Here is a 25,155-nt window from a genome sequence, read left to right as displayed (position 1 = left end):
GCACAGTTTTTGGCTAGAGACAAGTTCAAATTCAAATACTAACTACAACTCTGTCACGGTCTCACGGACTACACTTCAAACCAAATCGCTACAACCATTGGCAAACAAATAAAATTGGTTCCAGCGAATACATTTTTTCAGCGAATACACACCCTGGTATTATTCAAAGCGTTTATTTTTCTTTGCATCTGCTATTTGCTGCTAATAAGATGGTTAATGAGACAAAAGAACATTAAACACACGTCGGGATGAGAAAAAAATGAGCGTCAGTGCACGCAGAACATAAAACTTTGGTCTTGATAATACTCCTGAATTACCACAGTTTTAGCAAAATCACGGTATTGAAAACTATGTTTTTCACCGATCTCCTAAACAACTTTTAGTCTAGAACACTAGAGTATTAATAAATAATATAGTATTCCTTAAAAACCATAGAAAAACTCTACTTCCAAACAGACCCTTAGATTCTTGAACCAAACGAAGGACTTTAGTGACTAAAGTTTTAGTCTAGCGACTAAACAAACTAAAGGCTTTTCGGTTATTTTCAATCCATATGGATTGCAAGGGATTGATACAGATTGAGAAAGATTTTAACTTACTAAGGATTGAACCCCTCAATCCCCCTCAATCTATATGGATTAGGGTAGAACCGAACAAACCCAATCCATTCGGTTCTACCCAATCCATATGGATTAAGGGGATTGATGGGGTTTCAATCCTTAGTAAGTTAAAATCTCTCCGAATCCGTATCAATCCACTGCAATCCATATGAATTGAAAATAACCGAACAAGCCTTAAATGTGGCCTTAACCTAGACAACAAAATTAAACACATGCCATCACTGTCTACATGATGAGTGCCTAACCCTCTCCCCGACCAACCAATCGAAAAAAGACAAATAAATCCCCGGCCATCTATTTGCAGCAAATACATCGAATTGATCCAAGTATCAAATCAAACCTGCAATACAAGAACCCTCATCTAGATGCTCAAAATTTGTGCCCCAAATTTCAAACCGGCAGGAAAAGTAATAAAGAATTATTGTTAGCCCTCGTGTCCACATCGACCAAAAAAAAAGTCCATGACCGCGTTTTTCTCTTCTGCCTTTCCTGCCGCCGGCCGGGTCTACTCGTCCCATCTTGTAGCTGCAGCGGCACCCCCTCAAAATCGTCCAACCAATCCCACCAGCTGCTCATCTCGAATCCAGCCCGAAACCTCGCGCCACGCGTGCCGTGGGCCCAGTTCGTGCGCGTTCAGCTGCTGCCCCGCGCCCAGGGATCGGGAAGGCAAGCTCTTTGGTGGTTCCTAAGGGCGAATCTCGTGGCGATTCGCTCAGATTTGGTGAGTACTCGGGTTCTTGCGCGGGTCAAAGTGGGTTCTTCGGGCGGATTCCTTCTCAAGGATCGCTGGGAAGGTGGGATCTTGGCGCTGATTCGTTTGGTCTTGCGCTGCAGGATTTAGGGTTTAGGAGGCGGTGCTGGTGATCGGTTTGTGCCGCCGGGAGAGATGTCGGCGGCTGTGGCGTGCGCGGAGAGGGCGACTAACGACATGCTGATCGGCCCGGATTGGGCGGTCAACATCGAGCTCTGCGACATCATCAACATGGATCCCGGGTCTGACCGAAGTCTCCCCCCCCTATCTACTATGTGAATGTATAATTTGTCTGTTCTTTGATATGTCTGGGTCGGTATTGTTGCCGAACAGTGTAAAAAATGCGATACTAATTTGCTATAGTATTTATCCTGCTATATCAAAAATGGTTTTGATGGCATTATTTAACCCATTGATTTGTTCACGTTGATTTACTTGTGATTTCCTTTTATTATTCGTTGCAACATCTCGACCTTGCATTGCTTTAGAACAGTCGTGTAAATTCAGTCATCCTGCGATGATGCAGTTACTGCTTGATTGCTTCTATGGTACTTGGAATCTGCTCCACTGTGTTTTCATTACTGGTTGCTTTGAATGTGTTTTCCTGTTTTGATTTCTCTGTACTTTTCTTTGCGCTTGATTAGGAATCTGGAATCATAGGTTTCTGGTTGTTGGAATGGAGGGTGAGATATTTGTTTAATCATGAATAGTTTGTTGTTGGTTAGTTGAGTCATGATGCTGTGCAGGGTCACCATTTTTATGGCATTTGTTCTTGAGGTGCTGGTTTGGTATGACATCATGTGGGGGGGTTGCTTTCCCTATCTTAAGTTTAGCCCGTGTCACATCGGATGTTTGAATGCCAGTTACGAGTTTAAATATAGTCTCATTACAAAACTAATTACATAGACGAAGACTAAGCGTCAAGACGAATTTATTAAGTCTAATTAATCTATGATTAGCAAATGTTTATGTATCATATTTAATACTCATAATTGATATTTAAACATTCAATGTGATACAGACTAAACTTTAGTTAGGGAACCAAACACCCCAGTGATGAAATGTGAACAGTGATGGCTTTTGGAATTACACCAATTGAGAATTTATTATTTTTAGTCACTTTTAATCCTGTCTAGAGTGCACTTAAGCTTCTGTCGTCTTTGTGGGTGCCTTGAATTACCTAAACTCCAAAATTGATTAACATACCCCTCTGAAGAGTGTTTCTGTGGCAACTTATGGATTTTCTATATTACTAATATTTTGATATGGAATGTAACTATAATATGCGTTGCTCTGTACTGTTTTTGTGTGCCTTTTCATGGTTGGGTGATGCTTATCACCAAGTTTGTTAGTTGTGCTGGATTGTTGAATGTGGAGTTTTCAAAGTTACTAATAGGAAGTTTGCATTTTTTTATGTCAGTTACCATTTATCATTTTATATGCTTCATAACATGCTGATAGAAGCTTGTTGAAGTGCAGACAAGCAAAGGATACACTCAAACTCCTAAAGAAACGTCTTGCAAGCAAGAATACGAAAGTGCAAATTCTAACACTTTATGTGAGTTCTAGACTTATCCTTTACTCTTTTTTTTAGAAAAACAGAAATTTGACATACTGTGAGTTAAACTAGCAATGTTTGGGTCGTACATGATTAGCAAGATTCATTTGCTAACATCAAGAAGAAAAGCTTTTAGGATCTAGTTTCCACATTGTGACTTGTTTCATAAACACAGAGTTTAGTCATTTAGGTTTTACATTGGCACCTCCATTATTGAGTTTTGGAAAATTATGAACATAAAGCTTAGCTTTTGCTGATGTTCATGCTTCTTTCCTTTGAGCTGATGTGATGATTCCGACTTGTTCCCTTACATCAGGTGCTAGAGACTCTAAGCAAAAATTGTGGGGATATTGTTCATCAACAGATTGTTGAGCGCGACATATTGAGTGAAATGGTTAAGATAGTAAAGAAAAAGGTGATGATAATACCTGTTTGATGTACTGTTTTTTCTGCATTCATGTGCTTCTATGTTTGATATTTGTTTCTACTTTTCAGCCAGACTTGAGCGTCCGAGAGAAGATATTGAGTTTGATTGACACATGGCAAGTGGCTTTTGGAGGTCCATCTGGAAAATATCGACAGTATCATGCGGCTTACCAAGAACTCAGGGTACCATCAGCTTTTGTTACCAAACTCTTTCTTTGCCCTGTTCTTATATTTATATATGTGTGGTCATGGAATCTAAATTTTCTAGTTTGTACTGTTTCCCATTTTCATGTTTGTTTGATTCCATCTTTTCTGAGTTTTGACTGCATCTTTTATTAGTTAGCTGAATCTTGATTAGTACATTGCTATCAAAAATTTTGCAGGCTGCTGGTGTTGATTTTCCGCCTCGCGAGGAAAATTCAGTCCCGTTGTTTACACCACCTCAAACTCAACCATTAAGACATCCACATCTATATACACCTCCAGGTCAAAGCTATGAAGATGCTGCTATACAAGCTTCTCTTCAGTCTGCCCCTCCTGCATCTGCCCTCAGGTTGTCTTTTATGTGCTTACCAATGTGATTTCTGAGCTCTAGCCTTTCTGATTTAGTTTCTTTTGTATCGAGGAGTCACCATTTATGTTTAATGTCCAAGTGTTGAAAGGAGTACCATTATGCTAGTATCATCATCTTATGTTGATATTTCATATTTATGCTTCTATCTAGGTTGTACCTTGTCTTGTTATTTTTTCCTTGTTGCAGGCCATGCTTAATAATTTCTAAAAAATTCTATTCTGGATGTTTTCTCACATTTTATCGCACTTTCCTGTAAATACATGATTTTTAGATAACACAAAACATTGTAGAGTTGTTGAAATAAGCATGTCTGAGGTCTGCAAAATATGCAGTCGTGTAAAACATCAAACACGTGGCATCCGCAAAATATGCCTCAGCACGCAACATTTTTGCAGGACTAAGGGCCTGTTTGGTTCACGGCTAACTGCGCTAAACTTTGCCTAAGTTTAGTCGTTTGAATTGAAGAACTAACCTTAGACAGAAAAGTTAGGCAAAGTGTTGCAAATTATGCATCGAACCAAACAGGCCCTAAATGTTTTGAAACTGTTGATATAAAGCCTGTTGATGGCCACTTCTAGGTAGCTGGGATGATGAATGCATTTTCAAGCCCATTAGTTTTATCTCAGTTGTTGCTGCTACCCCCTTGTTGGTTTTAATCAACATCAAACGATACTAGCGAGTAGCAATGTGGCAGTACCTTGATTATCATTATATTTTCTGTAACCCCCCATTGTGCAGGCCACATGCTCATGAAACTGGGTCCAAACTATCCTTAAGGTCTTATAACTGCATTGGCAGTTCTTTGACCAAACACTTAGAAGACGTTCTACCATCAATACAAAAAGAACATGTTCTTTAGTTCCTTTCTGAAACTTCTTAGTTACATGATTAGTTTACCAAACAACTCATACCGTGGAAGTTTTTTCACTGTTAATAGTTTTTATTTCACAAAATCTTTGCAGTGTGATATTAGTTTTATTTATTTTCTGCGTCATTATTTTTTACAGTCTGAGTGAGATTCAAAGCGCTCGAGGGATTGTGGATGTGTTAGATGAAATGTTAAATGCTCTGGACCACCGGCATCCTGAGGTGACTTCTTATAAAGCATTAAGTTTTAGAATGTTTCAGTACAATCCTTGGATCACTTCTATAGTTTTATTTTGTCACATTCAGTACAAGCTATTTTGTAGTGATGTTAGCTCTACTATACCCGTTTTTTTTGTTCAATTAAAGATTTTTTTGGCATAAACCATTTGATCTATGAATGATCTTTGTGCTATGCTATGTAAAATTAGTCACAATTATTATATTGTCATGTTTATAGCTGTTATTACTCCAATTGTTTCGTATGTAGGATTATCAATGTTGCTGTGCAAGTATTAATCAAGTTACATTGGATTGCTTATTTTAAGTTTTTTTACCCATTGTCTGATTTATATGTGGTTTGAGTCAAATATATTATTTCATTGTGATTTATCATATGTGCCGTTTGGTTCACATATTGGTAACGTAATGGGTAACCGATAACGTTAAATTATGTTTGTTTCACTGTTTAAAAGGCGTCGCCTAGGCGTCCAGGCGACGAGTGGAGCTAGGCGTCGGCGCCGCCCAGGTTAGAATGCGTATGGCGTCCGCCTTGGCGAGGTAGGTGTCACACCCGGTTTTAGAAGGCAAACCGAATGCGAACCATGTACGTGCCAGGATCAGTTATTCACGTACACAGCAGTTACATAACATGGACATCATCACACAGTGCTCAAAATAGTACTAAAAGGGAAATAATAGTCGATTACATCATACGTCTGAGACGTCCATATAGTTCTTACAATAAATCAAAGTGCGGAAAAGAAACGTAGATAAACGCGGCCTTCACAGGCAGCCGACTGGGGGTTGCCGCTAACTCACACCTAGAACTCGTCGTAGTCTTGGAACTCCTGGAAGTCTCCTTCCACAGCTTCATCTTCGCCTGAGCAGTGGTTGCAATGCTGACAACCTGGGGGGGGTTTGGTGTGTAGAGCAAGGGTGAGTACACATCAACATACTCAGCAAGTATCCTGTTTGGCTGTAGTGGACTAGCTTTATGTGGGGATAAGTCAAGCAGTTGCTTTTAGTTGGTCAGATTATTATTACTAGTAGAGAAAGCCAAGTTTTAGCATTAACCCAAGTTATTAGCCCGATATACCATTTCCAAACGGAAAGAATACCACTTACCAGCACCATAGTCATAACCAGAACCATCGATCTCATAACCACCTGTACCATAATGTCTCTGATCAAGTACCACTAATCACTGGAGCTCCCTTGGCCGCTCATAACCGCGAGCACGGCTGATATATCAGTTTCATAACACTCTGCAGAGGTTGTGCACTTTACCCACAAGCCGTGATTCCCTCTTGCCTCGGGCCGATCAAACCCTTAAACACTACCAAGGTGAATAGGCAGGGTTTCACTACGTAGCCTTTACAAAGATTCCCCGGGGCTGTAGCCACCCGTTAGGTTTCCTAAATGTACCGCACTCCTCCCCAAGGGACAAATCAACCTTGGCAGAGCGAGCCGCATACACCGAGCCCCATTGACGGCACGACGACTAAGTGAACTACATCCCGGATCCTCTAATTATTCAGCTAAGGGCACCCCATTCTACCCTCATGGTTGCACTGTTTTCCCGGGCGGTCATCCATAGAACAGATCCTTACAGAGAGGCACTCGAGAAACCGCTCGAGCCCCCTTGAAGACCACAAGTACAACATCATAATAAGAGAAGGGAAAACAGCGTATCATAGATAATCTCATCATGTTCATTGATTAGAGTTAAGCAATAGCATAAAGCTAGGTAATAATAATCCAACCCAAATAGGTAATCAAGGACATGGATAACAAGAGCTAGTCAATCCTTAGGTATAAATGTGTAAAGCGGGAGGTGAATTAAAGAATGAATAGGACAGAGATAGGTCAAAGGACACTTGCCTCCACCAACCGACTGCTGCTCAGGGGCTTCTCCTGCGAGTTCCTCGGGCTCTTCGACCGGATCGTTCTCTATGCGATTGCAAGCATACATACATTCATCCATTCAAATTGGGAAACAAACAGTACATCATACAAGGGAACAAATAAAGTGAATATGTATCAAGTATGACATTCGATATCGCATTCATTATGGTTAGAAAGAAACGGGAAAAGGTCTCGCAGGGGTTAAAGCTTATGCACTAATGATTAGTTACAATTGGTTCTAACAAAAGAATTCAGTTATATGCACTAATGGAAACCTAGTCATTTTTAGTTGATCAACATTGAACTGAATAAACAATTGATTATATGAATCAACTAGCGTAATGGAATTCTAAATTAAATTTCCTATTTCAATATCATGAACAATGATTAGCCTGCCTAAAACAAAATAAATAAAAGGACATAAACTGAAATAAAATAAAATAAAATAAAATAAAAATAAAAAAAACAGGGGGGGCGGTTGAACCGGCCAGGGGGCGGTTGAACCGGCCTGAGGCAGGGGCGGGGGGCGGCCGAGCTGGGGCGGCTGGGCGCGCAGGGGGCGGCCGGGCTGGGCGCGCAGGGGCGGTCGAACCGGCGGGGCGGGGCAGGGGGCGGCCGAACCGGCGGGGCGGGGCAGGGGGCGGCCGAGCCGGCGGGGGCGCGGGGCAGGGGGGCGGCCGAACCGGCCAAGGGCGGCGGCGGCCGAGCCGGCCATGGGGGCGGCCGAGCGGGCGGCGGTTGGGCCGGGGGGGAGAGAGGAGGGGAGAGGGAAGGGAGGAGAGGGGGAGGGGGACCTCACCGGGGACGGGGACGGGGCGGCCGAGCGGCGGGGGCGGCCGAACCGGCGACGGGGCAGGGGGCGGCGGCTAGGGAGAAAATGAGAGAAGGGAGGGAGAGAGAGGGGTTTTGGGAAAAATAAAGGGAGGGGGGCGGCATGGGCCAACTGGGCCCAAAGGGGCGCGCGGGGGCGGCTGGGCCGGCCGGGGCGGCCCACGGCGCGGGAGAGAGAAAGAGGAGGAGAGAGAAAGAAAAAGAAAGAAAAGGTTTTCTTCTCCTTTTTGAAATCCGATCTTCCTAGATGAATGCACTTACATTTTTAAGCAATCGAAAGAATGCATGGTTCGGCATGGTGCATCAAACAACATAAAGTAATTTTAGGGTTTTTCTTTACACGGGAATTCCAAGCCGAACTCCGTTATAACTTTGGAAAAGATCAAGGTTTAGCGAGGGAATGAGAAAAAGAAAAGGGTAACGCCTGAATTTGGTGAAAGAAAAGAAGAAAAAATTCTACCCCCAAATTCAGGGCGTTACAAACCTATCCCCCTTAAAAGAATCTCGCCCTCGAGATTCAGGGTTGGCTAGCAAAGAGCTCAGGGTACTTAGCCATCAGATCATCTTCACGCTCCCAGGTTGCTTCTTCCTCAGAGTGGTGATTCCATCTGACTTTGCACATTCTGATGGTCTTCCTTCGGGTGACTCGGTCTGCAACTTCAAGGATTTGCACTGGCTTCTCAACGTAGGTCAAGTCCTCCTGGACTTCAAGACATTCCACTGGCAACTGCTCTTCTGGCACACGCAAGCACTTCTTCAACTGAGAGACATGAAAGACATCATGCACAGCAGACAAATTCTCTGGTAGACTGAGCTGATAGGCCACTTCTCCACGTCTTGCAAGAATCTGATACGGACCAATGTAGCGGGGTGCTAGCTTGCCTTTCACTCCAAACCTTCTGACTCCTCTGATCGGTGACACTTTCAGATAGACAAATTCTCCGACTTCGAAACTCAGCTCTCTTCTTCTTGTGTCTGCATAGCTTCGCTGTCTCGATTGCGCTACCTTCAGATTCTCTCGGACCATCTTGATGTTCTCTTTGGCTTCAAGCAAAATGTCTGGCCCAAACACTTGCTTCTCTCCAGGCTGATCCCATTGCAACGGAGTTCTGCAACTCCTTCCATAGAGCGCCTGAAATGGTGACATCTTCAAACTGGCCTGGTAACTGTTGCTATAGGAAAACTCTGCATAGGGCAATCGCTTGTCCCATCCGGACTGATCTTGCAACGCCCAGGCTTTCAACATGTCCTCAAGAACTTGGTTGGTCCTTTCGGTCTGGCCATCTGTCTGCGGGTGATAAGCTGAACTGAAATTCAGATGCGTGCCCAAGGCTTAATGCAACTGCTGCCAGAAATGAGAGGTGAACTGCGTTCCTCTGTCTGATACTATCTTCTTTGGCACACCATGAAGACAAACGATCCGAGACATATACAATTCTGCCAATACTGCACTGCTGTAATTGGTCTTGACAGGTATGAAGTGGGCTGACTTGGTCAAGCGGTCCACTACTACCCAAATGGAATCGTAGCCGGCTCGAGTGCGAGGCAATCCGACTATGAAATCCATACCGATTTCATCCCATTTCCACTGAGGGATCTGCAACGGTTGCAACAATCCAGCAGGTCTCTGGTGCTCTGCCTTAATTCTTCGACAACTATCGCACATAGCCACATGCTCTGCGATTTCTCTCTTCATTCCGTACCACCAGAATTTCTTCTTCAGATCCTGATACATCCTCTCACTGCCAGGGTGAATCGAATAAGCTGTCTCATGAGCTTCCTTAAGGATCAACTCCCGAATGGACTGGACATTGGGAACACACAAGCGGTCTTTGAACCATATCACGCCTTCTGCATCTTCTCGAAAATCTTTGCTTCTGCCATCTAGAATCAGTCGCCGAATCTCACTGATCTTTTCATCATTCTTCTGCGCTTCTTTTATTTCGCGCTCCAAAGTAGGTTCCAACTCGACTGTGACTCCTCGCGAATTGTTCAGAAACCCGAGACTCAACCTGTCAAACTCCTTGGCCAACTCATAAGGCATCGGACGAGCGACCATCAGATTGACTTGACTCTTCCTGCTCAAAGCATCTGCCACTACGTTTGCTTTGCCTGGATGGTAATGAATCTCCAACTCATAGTCTTTGATCAACTCTAACCATCTTCGTTGCCTCATGTTCAACTCTAACTGAGTGAATATGTACTTCAGACTCTTGTGATCTGTGTAAACAACACATTTCTGTCCATACAGATAGTGCCTCCATGTCTTCAGTGCGTGAACCACTGCTGCCAACTCTAGATCATGGATTGGGTAGTTCTTCTCATGAACCTTCAACTGTCGGGACGAGTAAGCCACAACTCTTCCCTCTTGCATCAACACACATCCCAAACCTGTGTAGCAAGCATCACAATACACCGAGAAGGGCTTGTGCACATCAGACAAGACTAGGACAGGCGCTGTAGTCAACTTCTCTTTCAGCGCTTCAAAGGCCTCTTGACATTTCTGGGTCCACTTGAACTCAACTTTGTTGCCTAGCAACGCTGTCATCGGTTTTGCAATCTTCGAAAACCCTTCAATGAATCGCCGATAATATCCGGCCATTCCAATGAAACTCTTGATTCCTCGAGCATCTGTTGGCGCTTTCCAGTTCAGAATGTCTGCCACTTTCTTCGGATCCACAGCCAATCCTTCTTTGTTGATTATATGACCCAAGAACAGGACTTCACTGATCCAGAACTCACACTTGCTCAACTTTGCATACAACTGGTGCTCTCGCAATCTCTGCAATACCATCTTCAAATGATCTGCATGCTCTTCTTCGCTTTGAGAATAAACCAGAATGTCATCAATGAATACCACCACAAACTTATCGAGGTAATCCATGAATACACTATTCATCAAGTTCATGAAAAAGGCTGGTGCATTGGTCAAACCAAAAGACATCACTGTGAACTCATACAACCCATACTTGGAAATGAATGCCGTCTTCGGAATGTCCGAAAGTCGGATCCTGAGCTGATGATAACCTGACCTCAGATCAATCTTGGAGAACACACTGGCTCCTCTCAACTGGTCGAACAGATCTTCTATTCTGGGCAAGGGATACTTGTTCTTGATCGTGACTTCATTCAAAGCTCGATAATCGATACACATCCTTTTGGTGCCATCTTTCTTTTCCACGAACAAGACAGGAGCGGCCCAAGGCGAGGTGCTTGGCCGAATGTAACCTTTCTCTGACAGCTCATTAATTTGCTTCTTAAGTTCAACCAACTCTGGTCCAGATATTCTGTAAGCTCTCTTAAAGATAGGGGCGGTTCCAGGAAGAAGCTCTATGGCAAACTCGACTTTCCGCTCTGGTGGCATACCCGGTAAGTCCTTTGGAAACACATCTGGGAACTCAGACACAACCTTGATACTCTCAATTGGGTCTGCTTCACTGCTATCGACAGCAAGCTGATAACAACTTCCTTTCTTTGGCTCAGGCGGGACTAACTCGGTCACCACTTCCTCTCCTAGTGGAGACACCAACTTGATTGTCCGCTTATCACAGCTGATAACTGCCTGATACTTATCTAGCCAATTCATCCCTAGGATGACATCTATTCCCTGAGTACCCATTACTATAAGGTTAGCGGGAAACGCTATCCCCCTTATTTCCACACTTATATTCAAACAAATGCTATCGGCTCGAATTCTACCACTGGCTGAGTCAATTTGAATGGGGGTTGACATGGTAGTAATTGGAAGATCATGTGCTTCTACCCATGATGCAGTAATGAAAGAATGCGTTGCTCCAGTATCAAATAACACTTCTGCAATATGGGAGTCGACTGGGAACATACCTACTATCATGCCGGGGGTCTCCTGAACTGCTTCAGCCTCTAAGTGGTTCAGCCTTCCATGATTATAGCGCGGCTGAGAGCGATTGCCTGCTCCAGACTGAGGCACATTCTACTTTGCTGGGGCATTGGGGCCTGACTGCTGCTGGGCTGCCTTCTTCGGACATTGCATCACCCAGTGGCCTTGCTCTGCACAGTGGAAACATGCTCTGTTTCCAACCTGAGCTGATGCTGCCTGACTGTTCTGCTGGTTTGCTGGGGCAGGAAGACGAGGTGCTTGCTGATTCTGCTTCTGAAACTGACCTCCTGACTGATTGCTCTGACGGTTCTGGTACTGATGCTGAGGATACTGCCTTTGGAACTGCTGATGCTGCTGAGTTGGACGCTGGTTCTGCCTGAACTGCTGAGGTTGATTGCCTGAGAAACAAGGACGGCTGCTGCTTCCAGGCTGGGGTCCACTGATCTTGCGCTTACGATCCTCCATCTCCTTACGCTTTCTCTCTGTCATGATTGCTCTGTCAATCAGGTGCTGGAATGTGGGGAAGGTGTGATTCATCAGTTGGTACTGCAGAGGGTCAACCAAGCCTCTCAGGAAACGGTACTGCCGCTTGGCGTCAGTGTTGACATCTTCAGGAGCATAGCGAGACAATTGCAGAAACCTGTCCCGGTACTCACTGACAGACAACGGCCCTTGCTTGAGAGCCAGGAACTCCTCCTTCTTCACTATCATCAGACCTGCAGGAACATGGTACTGACGAAAGCTTCCTCTGAACTCTTCCCAGGTGATGGCGTCAGGGTGGGTATGGGTGGCGAGGTAAGACTCCCACCATGACTGGGCTGCTCCTCTCAACAGACGGGGACCATACAAGACTTTCTCCTTGTCATCGCACTGAGCGGTATGCAACTCGCGCTCCACAGTGCGCAGCCAGTCTTCAGCATCCATGGGGTCAGAAGAATGAGCGAACGTTGGTGGATGACCTCTCATGAATTCAGCACGCTTGTCTCTGGGCATCTGAGGCATCTGAGGCTGAGGTGGGGCCTGCTGCTGTTGCTGCTGCTGCTGCTGAATGGCGGCCAAAGTCTGACCGATAGCTTGAACTGCTTGAGTCTGCATCAGAAACATCTGCTCGATCGACATCGGGGGCGGGGGCGGCAGGTGCTGCTGCTGGGGCACCTCCTCCTGTTGAGCGGCTCGCTCCTGCTGAGCACGCCTTCCTCCTCTGCGCCTGTTCTCTGACATCTGCAGAATGCAACCACACATCAGAACTGATCTGACAAATCTTGCAGCATAAGAAAAGAGTATAGAATCCTTCAACATCACTGAACAGATGAGCATCTTCACTGATCTCCAACACAGACCACACAACTTCTCAGATAAAGAGGAAAGTAGAATAAAGGGTTTCCCAACTATATAACTATCTTCATTAACATAATAGGTAAACCAAAATGCAGGGGATACCCACACTCTGGCGACAATCATTACAAAGATCCAAACCAAACATAGTTCATCATGACAAACATAAATGCACAGGATATAGCAAACTATCCTGTCTAACTAAGACTAACTAAGACCGAGACTAACGCTAAGACTGAAACTTCTATGTATATATATTTTGTATTAATTACAAGATCCAACTCTAACGATCTATGGTTCTAGAGTTATCTTGGTCTTGCAGTCGGGGTTGCCATAAGACTGGTGTCCACGCCGAGGTGAACGGTACAGGTGCTGAGTCCCGACGGGAGCGGGGGAACCATCCTCCAGGTGACGACGTTCCGCGCGCTCAGCCCGCAGCTGGGCAATCTCAGCACGAGCCCTACTCAGCTCATCCAATGCATGGTCCAGCTCCGTGTTTAGCACGGCGGCTAGGTTGACTGTGCTGCTCAACCTAGGATTGCCCTCACCGACAGGTGAGACAATCACGCCTCCTGTGCTGCCAGATGAACGGCGGGGGTAATACTTCAGGTCAAGACCGTCAGCTACCCCACCGAAAACCGAGCAGTAGTGCGAAAGCGCACGCCGTGCAGCATCTTGCATGGCTGCCTCAGCTGAGTCCCGCTCAGAGATAGAATAGTGCTCTGAGCAGGCCTCTGCACCCTGGAGACTGTTCTCCGGACGGCGCACCAAGCAGGTTGCCTCCCAGCGGTCCGGGTAGACCCCGCGACAGTGCTGGTAGACCACACAGCGATACTCGATGGACCAAGTATGCCGGTTAAGTGCCCGACGTAGCAGGGTATCGAGCGCATCGTGGAAGTGACACCCGCGAGCAGCGTCGCGAGTGATGGATCGAGCAAACCATCCTTCCAACTCATGGTTAGCAGAGAAGTCGGTGTCGTGGCTCGAGCTGTCGTCGCCATCTCCGTCGTCTGGGTCTCCTCCAGCAGCTACTCCAGGGGCCGGGGCGCCCTGTGGTGGTGCAGGGGGCGCCTCCAGAGGAAGCACAGGGGAGCAGCTCCTCACAGACTCTATCTCCTGTTGGAGCGAGAAGGAAGAGTCCTGCTGCTCCTGCTCCTGTCGTCGACGTTCCTGCTCCTCATGCAGGCGGTGGTGCAGTCTCTCCAAGTGGCTGGACTGTCCGGCCACAGGACGGCGAAGCGGACGCTCAGCAAGGCGGGAGGGTAAGAAAGGGATGACGGACTTTCGTGCAGTGTGTCTAAGACGAGCCATCTACAAAAGACATCGCAAGCAAAAGGGTGAGAACAGAATCAATATGACCAGCAAATAATGAACCATAAATAAATGAAGGATTAGGATAAAACATGATTTTCAACAAGGTATAGTATATAGTAGAACATAGGTTTGGTCGGTATGACCAACTTTTGAAGGGATATCAAAGTCAAGGCAAGGACAGAGGTCTATAGTCCTTAGAACGACCATTCTACTCTAGGTTAGCGGTCCTACAGTCAGCACGGCTTTGATACCACTTATGTCACACCCGGTTTTAGAAGGCAAACCGAATGCGAACCATGTACGTGCCAGGATCAGTTATTCACGTACACAGCAGTTACATAACATGGACATCATCACACAGTGCTCAAAATAGTACTAAAAGGGAAATAATAGTCGATTACATCATACGTCTGAGACGTCCATATAGTTCTTACAATAAATCAAAGTGCGGAAAAGAAACGTAGATAAACGCGGCCTTCACAGGCAGCCGACTGGGGGTTGCCGCTAACTCACACCTAGAACTCGTCGTAGTCTTGGAACTCCTGGAAGTCTCCTTCCACAGCTTCATCTTCGCCTGAGCAGTGGTTGCAATGCTGACAACCTGGGGGGGGGGTTTGGTGTGTAGAGCAAGGGTGAGTACACATCAACATACTCAGCAAGTATCCTGTTTGGCTGTAGTGGACTAGCTTTATGTGGGGATAAGTCAAGCAGTTGCTTTTAGTTGGTCAGATTATTATTACTAGTAGAGAAAGCCAAGTTTTAGCATTAACCCAAGTTATTAGCCCGATATACCCTTTTCAAACGGAAAGAATACCACTTACCAGCACCATAGTCATAACCAGAACCATCGATCTCATAACCACCTGTACCATAATGTCTCTGATCAAGTACCACTAATCACTGGAGCTCCCTTGGCCGCTCATAACCGCGAGCACGGCTGATATATCAGTTTCATAACACTCTGCAGAGGTTGTGCACTTTACCCACAAGCCGTGATTCCCTCTTGCCTCGGGCCGATCAAACCCTTAAACACTACCAAGGTGAATAGGCAGGGTTTCACTACGTAGCCTTTACAAAGATTCCCCGGGGCTGTAGCCACCCGTTAGGTTTCCTAAATGTACCGCACTCCTCCCCAAGGGACAAATCAACCTTGGCAGAGCGAGCCGCATACACCGAGCCCCATTGACGGCACGACGGCTAAGTGAACTACATCCCGGATCCTCTAATTATTCAGCTAAGGGCACCCCATTCTACCCTCATGGTTGCACTGTTTTCCCGGGCGGTCATCCATAGAACAGATCCTTACGGAGAGGCACTCGAGAAACCGCTCGAGCCCCCTTGAAGACCACAAGTACAACATCATAATAAGAGAAGGGAAAACAGCGTATCATAGATAATCTCATCATGTTCATTGATTAGAGTTAAGCAATAGCATAAAGCTAGGTAATAATAATCCAACCCAAATAGGTAATCAAGGACATGGATAACAAGAGCTAGTCAATCCTTAGGTATAAATGTGTAAAGCGGGAGGTGAATTAAAGAATGAATAGGACAGAGATAGGTCAAAGGACACTTGCCTCCACCAACCGACTGCTGCTCAGGGGCTTCTCCTGCGAGTTCCTCGGGCTCTTCGACCGGATCGTTCTCTATGCGATTGCAAGCATACATACATTCATCCATTCAAATTGGGAAACAAACAGTACATCATACAAGGGAACAAATAAAGTGAATATGCATCAAGTATGACATTCGATATCGCATTCATTATGGTTAGAAAGAAACGGGAAAAGGTCTCGCAGGGGTTAAAGCTTATGCACTAATGATTAGTTACAATTGGTTCTAACAAAAGAATTCAGTTATATGCACTAATGGAAACCTAGTCATTTTTAGTTGATCAACATTGAACTGGATAAACAATTGATTATATGAATCAACTAGCGTAATGGAATTCTAAATTAAATTTCCTATTTCAATATCATGAACAATGATTAGCCTGCCTAAAACAAAATAAATAAAAGGACATAAACTGAAATAAAATAAAATAAAATAAAATAAAAATAAAAAACAGGGGGGGCGGTTGAACCGGCCAGGGGGCGGTTGAACCGGCCTGGGGCAGGGGCGGGGGGCGGCCGAGCTGGGGCGGCTGGGCGCGCAGGGGGCGGCCGAGCTGGGCGCGCAGGGGGCGGCCGGGCTGGGCGCGCAGGGGCGGCCGAACCGGCGGGGCGGGGCAGGGGGCGGCCGAACCGGCGGGGCGGGGCAGGGGGCGGCCGAGCCGGCGGGGGCGCGGGGCAGGGGGCGGCCGAACTGGCCAAGGGCGGCGGCGGCCGAGCCGGCCATGGGGGCGGCCGAGCGGGCGGCGGTTGGGCCGGGGGGGGGAGAGAGGAGGGGAGAGGGAAGGGAGGAGAGGGGGAGGGGGACCTCACCGGGGACGGGGACGGGGCGGCCGAGCGGCGGGGGCGGCCGAACCGGCGACGGGGCAGGGGGCGGCGGCTAGGGAGAAAATGAGAGAAGGGAGGGAGAGAGAGGGGTTTTGGGAAAAATAAAGGGAGGGGGCGGCATGGGCCAACTGGGCCCAAAGGGGCGCGCGGGGGCGGCTGGGCCGGCCGGGGCGGCCCACGGCGCGGGAGAGAGAAAGAGGAGGAGAGAGAAAGAAAAAGAAAGAAAAGGTTTTCTTCTCCTTTTTGAAATCCGATCTTCCTAGATGAATGCACTTACATTTTTAAGCAATCGAAAGAATGCATGGTTCGGCATGGTGCATCAAACAACATAAAGTAATTTTAGGGTTTTTCTTTACACGGGAATTCCAAGCCGAACTCCGTTATAACTTTGGAAAAGATCAAGGTTTAGCGAGGGAATGAGAAAAAGAAAAGGGTAACGCCTGAATTTGGTGAAAGAAAAGAAGAAAAAATTCTACCCCCAAATTCAGGGCGTTACAGTAGGCGTCCGCCTTGGCGTAGTAGGCGTCCGGGCGACGCCTTAGCCTCCGTGGGCGACGCCTTAGCATCTAGGGTTTGTATTGGGCTAGGGTTTGTACTGGGCCTCGCGTTTTGGGCTTTCTGTGCGCGCGCGGCTCTCCCTGGGCGCCGCAAATTTGGCTCCCTCTTCCCTGCGCGCGGCAAACTCTTCCCTGCGCGCCGCAAATCTGTCTGCTCCCTCTCCTTGCGCGCGCTCTCTGCTCCCTACGCGCGGGCGCGGCTACTCCCTACGCGCGGGCGCGCGGCTGCTGCTCTCTCTGCTCTGGGCGCGGCTGCTGCTCTGCTCTGGGCGCGGCTGGCTGGTCTCTGCTCTGGGCGCGGCTGGCTGCTCTGCTCTGGGCGCGGTCTCTGGGCGCGCTGCTGCTGCTGCTGCTCTGCTCTCTGGGCGCGCTGCTGCTGCTCTCTGCTCTAGGGTCTGGGCGCGCTGCTGCTGCTCATCCCCTGGTTTGCAGACCGTGCAGCGAGCCAGCGAATAGTTTCTGTCAAGTGTCAAGACTCAAGATTGCAGCGAGTAGCGACCAGCGACAACCGACAACCTAATGTCTTCTCGAAATGAAGCTCCATCTTCTGTGGCTGGTGAGTACGACCCGAAGAGTGATCCTACCCGGAAGCCACGGAAGTCTACTGATCCAGGGTGGAAGTATGGATTTTGGCCGGATCTTCAAAATAAAGATAAGGTGGAATGCACCCTATGTGGTCAGGTTGTTAGTGGAGGAATAAAGAGGTTAAAGCAACATTTGGCAGGGGCATATGGAGATGCAAAGTTATGTCCCAAGGCTAGCAGTGCATTAAGGAAGGAGATGACAAGTTATTTGGAGGCAAACAAGAGAAAAAGACCAATGTTTCTAGATGAAGATGAAGAAGATGATGAAGTGGTGGAGGTGGCAGCAGCAGATGGGGCGAATGATACATCTGCTGTGGAGTCTCAAGCATCCAAGGTGCAGCCCAGTTCTGGTACAGCAGCCAAAAAAAGACAATCAACCTTGCAATTTAAGGCAAATAGTAAAGCACAGCCAAAGACAGCCAAGTCCGTAGTTGAGATGTTGCGGAGAACACCAGAGGAGGTGGTGGATGAGAGACTTTCAGGCTCTTATCAGCCCACAATCTTGGCTAGTGCAAAAAGCAAGGAGGACAAACACTATGTGGACATGCAGTGGGCTTTGTTCTTCTATGAGTGCAGTGTACCTTTCAATGCCGCGGCAGCTAGGCAATTTCAGATTGCAATTGAGACCACAACACAGTTTGGTTCAGGGTATAAGCCTCCAACACCTTACCAACTAGGCGAGCCATTGCTACAAGAGGCTGTGAAGTCAACAACTACAATGAGGGAGGAACATGAGCGTGCATGGAAACACTATGGTTGCACACTCATGTCTGATGGATGGTCTGATAGGAGGGGACGCCATCTCATTAACTTCTTAGTGAACAGCCCAGAGGGCACTTATTTTTTAGAGTCCGTTGATGCATCTAGTGAAGTACATGATGCATACATGCTTGCTGATTTGCTTGAGAAAAAAATTGATGAGATTGGGAGAGACAAGGTTGTACAAGTTGTTACTGATAATGGTGCCAATTACAAAGCTGCAGGCAAGCTTCTAATGGATAGGATTCCTACATTATTTTGGAGTCCATGTGCTGCACATTGCTTGGACCTAATGTTGGAGGACATAGGAAACTTGAAGGAATTCAAGAAACCAATTGCACGTGCAAGGCGTGTGACAACTTTCATATACCGACATGGGAGAATTCTTGCTGCCATGAGAGAGAAAACTGGTGGGGCTGATCTTGTGAGGCCTGCCGCCACTCGTTTTGCTACTTCCTTTGTCTTCATTTCCTACAACAGAAAGATGAAGGCTAGGTTCCAAAAACTACGCCAGAAGAAGGGGAAAAACTTTGATCCATTGGTTCATGAGGACTTCAACTGGGACAATGAGTGGGCTGATTCTTTGCATGTAGTCCCTGAAGGTGGGCGTGGGTGTGAGTGTGACCTTACATGGGACCTTGTGGATAATGCCATTGGAGCATCACAAGCACTTCGTGGCCGAAACTTACCAAGAAGGGCCCATAATGTGTATTCAAGAAGAAATTCTGTTGCTGCACAAAATATGTCAGAGGCTGAAGAGGAAGATGAAGATGAAGAAGATGTTCCACATGATGATGCAGAAATCACAGATTGTGAAGATGAATCTAATGGTGGCAATGATGGTGAAGAAGGGGAGGCACCCAATATCCCAGGAGAGTTTGATGATGATTTTTGAGCGACGGGAGAGTAGCTATTGCTAGATTGCATTAGCATATTTGCTGCATTACTAACTGCAGCTAGTTACTATTAATTATGCCATTACAAACTATCTATGTGGCTATTTCAGATTTGGTATTGTGCTGTTTTAAATTTTGTGACTTGCTATTGTTCCTTTAGAAACTACTTTGTGGCTATTTCAGATCCACTATTGTGCTATTGTGAATTTGTGATGATTTCTAGTTTATGAGCTGTAACATCTGTTTGGTACTTTAGTTGCTTGGTATTTTGTTATAGGCTAACAGCTGTTTGTAACAGCTACTAAGGCGTCGCCTAGGCGCCCGCCTAAGTCGCCTAGGCGCCCGCCTAAGTCGCCTAGGCGGTCAGGCGGTTGCTGGGCGCCTAGTTCCGCCTAGCCGCCTTTTAAACCATGGTTTGTTTAAGTCCAACCGTAACTGATACCACACTACAAATGGATACCGCTTTATTCAAATTTGTTACCGTCGGTATTCAAGTGTGAATCGTTACCATTACTATTTACGTTACATTTCAGGAACCAAACGACACCATATTTGTTCAAACAGAAATGTCGTGTAACTAACTCAGTGGTGTGATGGCTTACTTTTCCATCGGGCTCCTAATGATCTATCTTTTCCATAAGGAGTCAGGGTGCAGGAAATTTAATTGAGACTTGAGCCCTGTAATCTTTTCTAGAAGTTGGTCTCATTTTGCATAAATCTACCTTGTTGAAATGCTTTTGGTCTTCCATGACAAATGTGAATCCCAACAGCACGAGTGCATTTAAACAAGCGCCTTAGTCTATTTTTTTTATTTGTTCGGACAAAGTAGTTTTGTCTCTTTGTTTGGTTGTTTCTTTATCTTTTATGATGCTCTTTGTTGTGGATTGATCTGATTGGGCTTCATATTGTAGGGTGTAAGGGAGGAGGTCATTGTTGACCTTGTTGGCCAGTGCCGATCCTATCAATCTCGTGTCATGGATCTTGTTAACAGTACTGGGTATGATTTCATTTTATTGTTTCTTTTTCTTTGTATTTTACACCCATGATGTATTAGAACATTCTTTATTGTCTCTGCAGCGACGAGAGCCTTTTATTTCAGGCTCTAGGACTAAATGATGAGTTACAGCGTGTTGTTCAGCGTCATGATGACATAGCAAAGGGGATCCCTCCTGGTACTGGAGCACCTTTACCTGCTTCTGGAAATGTCAACCAAGGGACTGCCCCACCTAGGCCCACTGCGGTTTCATTTTCTCCACTTCTAAATGTACATGAGGACGATGAACCAGAAGACGAGTTCTCTGTGCTTTCCCGCAGGTAAGTTGTTTGATTTTTAACGTAATACAAGTTATTTTAATAAATGCTACTGTTTTTTGAAGTCTGGGGGAGTGTTGTTATATCATGTCAGATTATATAAAAGTAAAACAAACTATAGAATACAAGTTTTTCTTTGGTTCTTTTATTTATTGGCTGATGTACAGTATATGCTTCTAGGTCTGCGAGGGATGGTGCAGTAGCACAGAACAATGTGCCCTCTGCTCCAAGAAATGAGAGGTCATACCCAAGCCCACTTCTTCCTCCACCACCAGCATCTAAGAGGCCTGTTTATACCGAGGCAAGCAGTGTTGACTATCTTAGTGGTGACTCCTACAAGTCAGAGAAGGTTTCAGATGATTTCATCAACCCAACTGCTCCAGCTAACATATCCACATCATCCCATTCAAAGGCAGAAGCACATCCACCTCCGAGTTATGGTGGCAGGCCAGACAGAGTATCTGACGACTTCATAAACCCAACTGCACCTAGCTTCTCGGCGCCTTCTCGTCCTACAAATGAGGAGCCAGCCCGCCCATCCGTGAAGCGGCAAGAGAGCCTACCTGACGACGACTTCATAAACCCAACTGCTCTTCCTGGTTTCTCGTCGTCTTCAGCTACTAAGGAGTCTGGCGAGGACCTTCCAAAGGCTCCATGGGAAGCACAAGCTGCCGCGGGTTCCCTACCGCCGCCTCCGGCGAGGTACGGCCAGAGACAGCAGTACTTCGAGCAGAACGTGTATTCTGGCGGGAGCAACGAAGGCGGCTACAATGGACTGACGACACAGACCGAAGGTCTCTCGCTGAACCCGCGGAGCAGCGAGAACGAGAGGAGCGCGGCACGGCCGGCAGCGTCCCGCCCTGCCAAACCTGAGGACTCGCTCTTCAAGGACCTGGTCGACTTCGCAAAGACCAAGCCTTCGTCCCCGTCGAAACCGGCCAACAGCCGCAGGACCCGCTAGAACGACTCGTGCGATGCATGGATGGACATTGGGTCGTTCGGATATTCATTTCACAGGTTAGCGGCTTTTAGATGGTACCATGAAATAAGGCCGTCTGGAGACTGGTTTTCATTGCATATTTGCATTGCATGGGAAATTGTTTTGGTTGCGTTTAGAGTGGCAGATGTCAGAAACGTTGCTTGCTCATAATCCTGGGTGTGTGATGTCTAGTTAGCTGCTCCTAAATTTCTGTGTCGTTGGCTTCCGATTCTCATTTTCTTTTTCTTTCACTTAGCTGTGTATATATATGTTACCCGATTCGACAGCAAATATTCATAGTTGAGTTTGTGACTTGAGGAATGAGGTGTTCCTATTTTCGGTATTGGATAAATTAGGTGCCTATTTTTCACAAAGCTGTGTAGAATGCAATGCTCTCTGCAGTTAGATTTCCAACAGGCTGGACAAGTTGTGGATTAAGCAGGAAACCTGTACTTTTAGTTCCATGGTCTGCGGCCGGATAGGATATAGAGTAGACTGCTAATGCCCATTTTCATCAGCGTGGAAGAACAGCGAGTTAGGTAGCTAGGCGCTTTTGGTCAGTTGGCAGCTGGCAGGCACTTCCCTTGTGAGCTACTGAGCTCCGTGTGGAATTCCATGCGCTTGCAGAAGAATCCCTTCTCTTCTCTGACGAATAGTCAAGATCCAGGCGCCGTTGTGCACGTACCACCAGTCCAGCCTCGGCGGCTAGCAAGCGACATGTGTACAGACTGTACTGACGCCAGTATTTGAGACGTGATTCATACAGTTGAGATATACATTGTCCGTCCATTAGCGTAATACGTGGCTCGCATTTGCATCATACGAGAATGCTCCCACCAGCCAGGCTATGTCCATGCAGGATGCCTATTTTTGGTTGCCGGTTTTGCTCAACTAGGTTTAACTGAGCTAGTGCATGTCGCCCAGGCTTTGGTTGATTGATCGGTCTCGTCTTGCACGCCGCCGCCCAGCCTCTCGAGTAGACGCCACCCGACCAATTCGATCCCACCAATCCGAAAAAACCCGACTAATACAATGGGTGGATACGGGATATGATTTTTGACCTGCAATAATTCACGGGCTAAGTATAGATCATAATTTTTTACTCAAAACACGATCAACACGAAAAAACCCATCCAACCCAAAGAAATCCGACCCAAAGCCAAAAAACCTAACCCAACCCGAAAAACCTAACCCGACACGTCAAACAGGGAGGCACGTGCCAACCAGACCTGACCTGACACTAGTCACAGGCCAACCAGACATGATCCACGATCCAACCTTAACCCGCCCCGACCCGACCCGATGTTTGAACAAATCTACTCTAAACAAATAAGAACCTTTTCTGCATCTCCGTGGCCAGGCTCGCAGGCATCATCACGTAAACCAGGTTGTGATGCTGCTCTGGCCAACCAATCACGAAGAAGTCTTGGGGAGCCTGGATGCGGTAAAACCAGCCAACCAATCAACCCCTAGAGCTGAAAGTTGGGGCGGGCCGCCTGGGCCCATCGTGGTTCTGGCTAATTATTTTCGAGCCAGCACGACAAGAAATAATTTTCGGCTGAGTTATGCTGTGTCCAGATACTAAAATCTAGACCCGACTCAGTTCTAAAACACGGTGGGCCTACGATCGTGCCGTGTCGGCTCAAACATGACACAGTCCAAAAGCTTATATATATCTAAAAAATACATCTTCAAAGCATTCATAACTTTGCTCTAGATTAAACAAATAATATTAGAAAGAGAAATCAATGTTTTCTATAATTTTTATGAAGAGATATAACTTATTGGAGCATGGCTATTTAAACGTTAGTTTTCTAATTCGTGTAACAGTTCAAGACCCGGTCCATCGTATCGGCCTGATCCATTTTTCTTCGTTTCGGACCGTGCTCTAGACTCTTATTTTTTGTAACTTTTTTTTTCACGTAGGGAATACACCCAAGGTCGCAAGTCATGCAACAAATGCCTGCCACCGTCTCGATCTTTTGCTTGTCCTGGGACCGCCGCGCGAGTTTCGCCCTCTCACGGCCGTAGCCCAAGTGCACACACATGGTAGCGGCAGCAGCCCACACAAACGCACGCACAGGCACAGCGATAGGCCGATAGCACACGCACAACAAATGCATTGGTGGGGTCACGTTCAGTCGGTGGCGCCCCGTCACCGATGCACGCTATCCGCGTGTCTGGCTCGTGCTGCAGTAGTACAACAGCCACGTCACGCCCATCTTCCTGCTGGTTGACATTACAGAACCGCTCGAAAACCGGTCCGATTTCCCGTTATCGATCCGGACCGTTAACGGTTTTTCAGTGGTTTTTTAAAGTTCGTTTAAAATTCAAAATTAGAAAAAATGTAAGAATGGAAATAGCGTTTTCTCGCTGAGAAACCGATGAAAACCAGTTAATTTGAATTCGAAACTGACAAAAACCGATTTCTCAATCAAGAAACGGTTTCTCGTCGAGACACGCGGTTTCTCGCAAAGATTCAAACAAAACTCGTTTTTTATTTTAAACTTGCAAACCGATCGGTTCCCCCCAAAACAGTTGTTTTTGAGCGGGAAACCGTTAGCGCTAACCAGTGGTTTTCAGTCCTTAAGGTTTGTTTGGGTGTTCTAGTATTTACCTCAATAGACATGAATAAGGTGTAAGTTAAACTAACGTACACCCCAATACACATCAATCCATATGTATTGAAATAAATACTAGAGTAATCAAACAAAACCTAATTGATATGGTTAACCCTGGACACTAGCCAAGGTATGGTGGTCACGCACAGCGCACTGATGTTGAGACACATCACCCGAATTTTTTGTATTTTATCCTTTTTTTCTAAAGAAATTCACGTTTGCCCCTCCGGAGGAAGTAATCTCGTTTTTGGATCATTTGCTTGGCGCCATATTCGTCTCGGTGCTACAGCCCATGGCGCCGAGCAAAGGGACGCGTTGGCGCCTGTGGCCACGCTAATTAGTGACGTGACCTAGCTTGTCGCCACATATCTTAGCATCAAGCTCGGCGCCACAGATCACATAGCTAAGCTAGGCAGCCTTAATAAACCCCCATGAAAGGGAATTAGGCTTACACCTAGTTCCTAAATAATTTTGGTGGTTAAATTACCCAACATAAATAATTGGACTAACTAGTTTGCTCTAGTGTATAAGTTATACAGGTGCCAAAGGTTCACACTTAGCCAATAAAAAGACAAAGTATTGGGTTCAACAAAAGAGCAAAGGGACAACCGAAGGCACCTCTGGTCTGGCGCACCGGACTGTCCGGTGTGCCACCGGACAGTGTCCGGTGCACCACCGGACAGTGTCCGGTGCACCAGAGGACTCCCAGTCAAACTCGTCACCTTCGGGAAAATCCAGAGGCGCTCTGCTA

At 46.5% G+C, this 25,155-nt stretch overlaps 1 protein-coding gene across 1 annotated transcript; it reads left to right on the top strand.

The window, feature by feature from the left end:
- Positions 1-1,085: 1,085 nt before the first annotated feature.
- LOC100281721 (uncharacterized) lies at positions 1,086-22,117 on the top strand. Its single transcript, NM_001154641.2, has 10 exons — positions 1,086-1,341; positions 1,455-1,613; positions 2,851-2,929; positions 3,246-3,344; positions 3,425-3,538; positions 3,739-3,908; positions 4,937-5,018; positions 20,405-20,490; positions 20,571-20,807; positions 20,985-22,117. The coding sequence occupies exons 2-10, from the start codon at positions 1,507-1,509 to the stop codon at positions 21,763-21,765; spliced, it is 1,755 nt and encodes a 584-aa protein (NP_001148113.2). The 5' UTR covers positions 1,086-1,341; positions 1,455-1,506; the 3' UTR covers positions 21,766-22,117.
- Positions 22,118-25,155: the final 3,038 nt, after the last annotated feature.

This window comes from Zea mays, chromosome 4 (assembly GCF_902167145.1).
Source record: "Zea mays cultivar B73 chromosome 4, Zm-B73-REFERENCE-NAM-5.0, whole genome shotgun sequence".
Taxonomy (NCBI): domain Eukaryota; kingdom Viridiplantae; phylum Streptophyta; class Magnoliopsida; order Poales; family Poaceae; genus Zea; species Zea mays.
The sequence above is the reverse complement of the archived record's forward strand: the minus strand, read 5'-3'. Positions and strand labels throughout refer to the sequence as shown.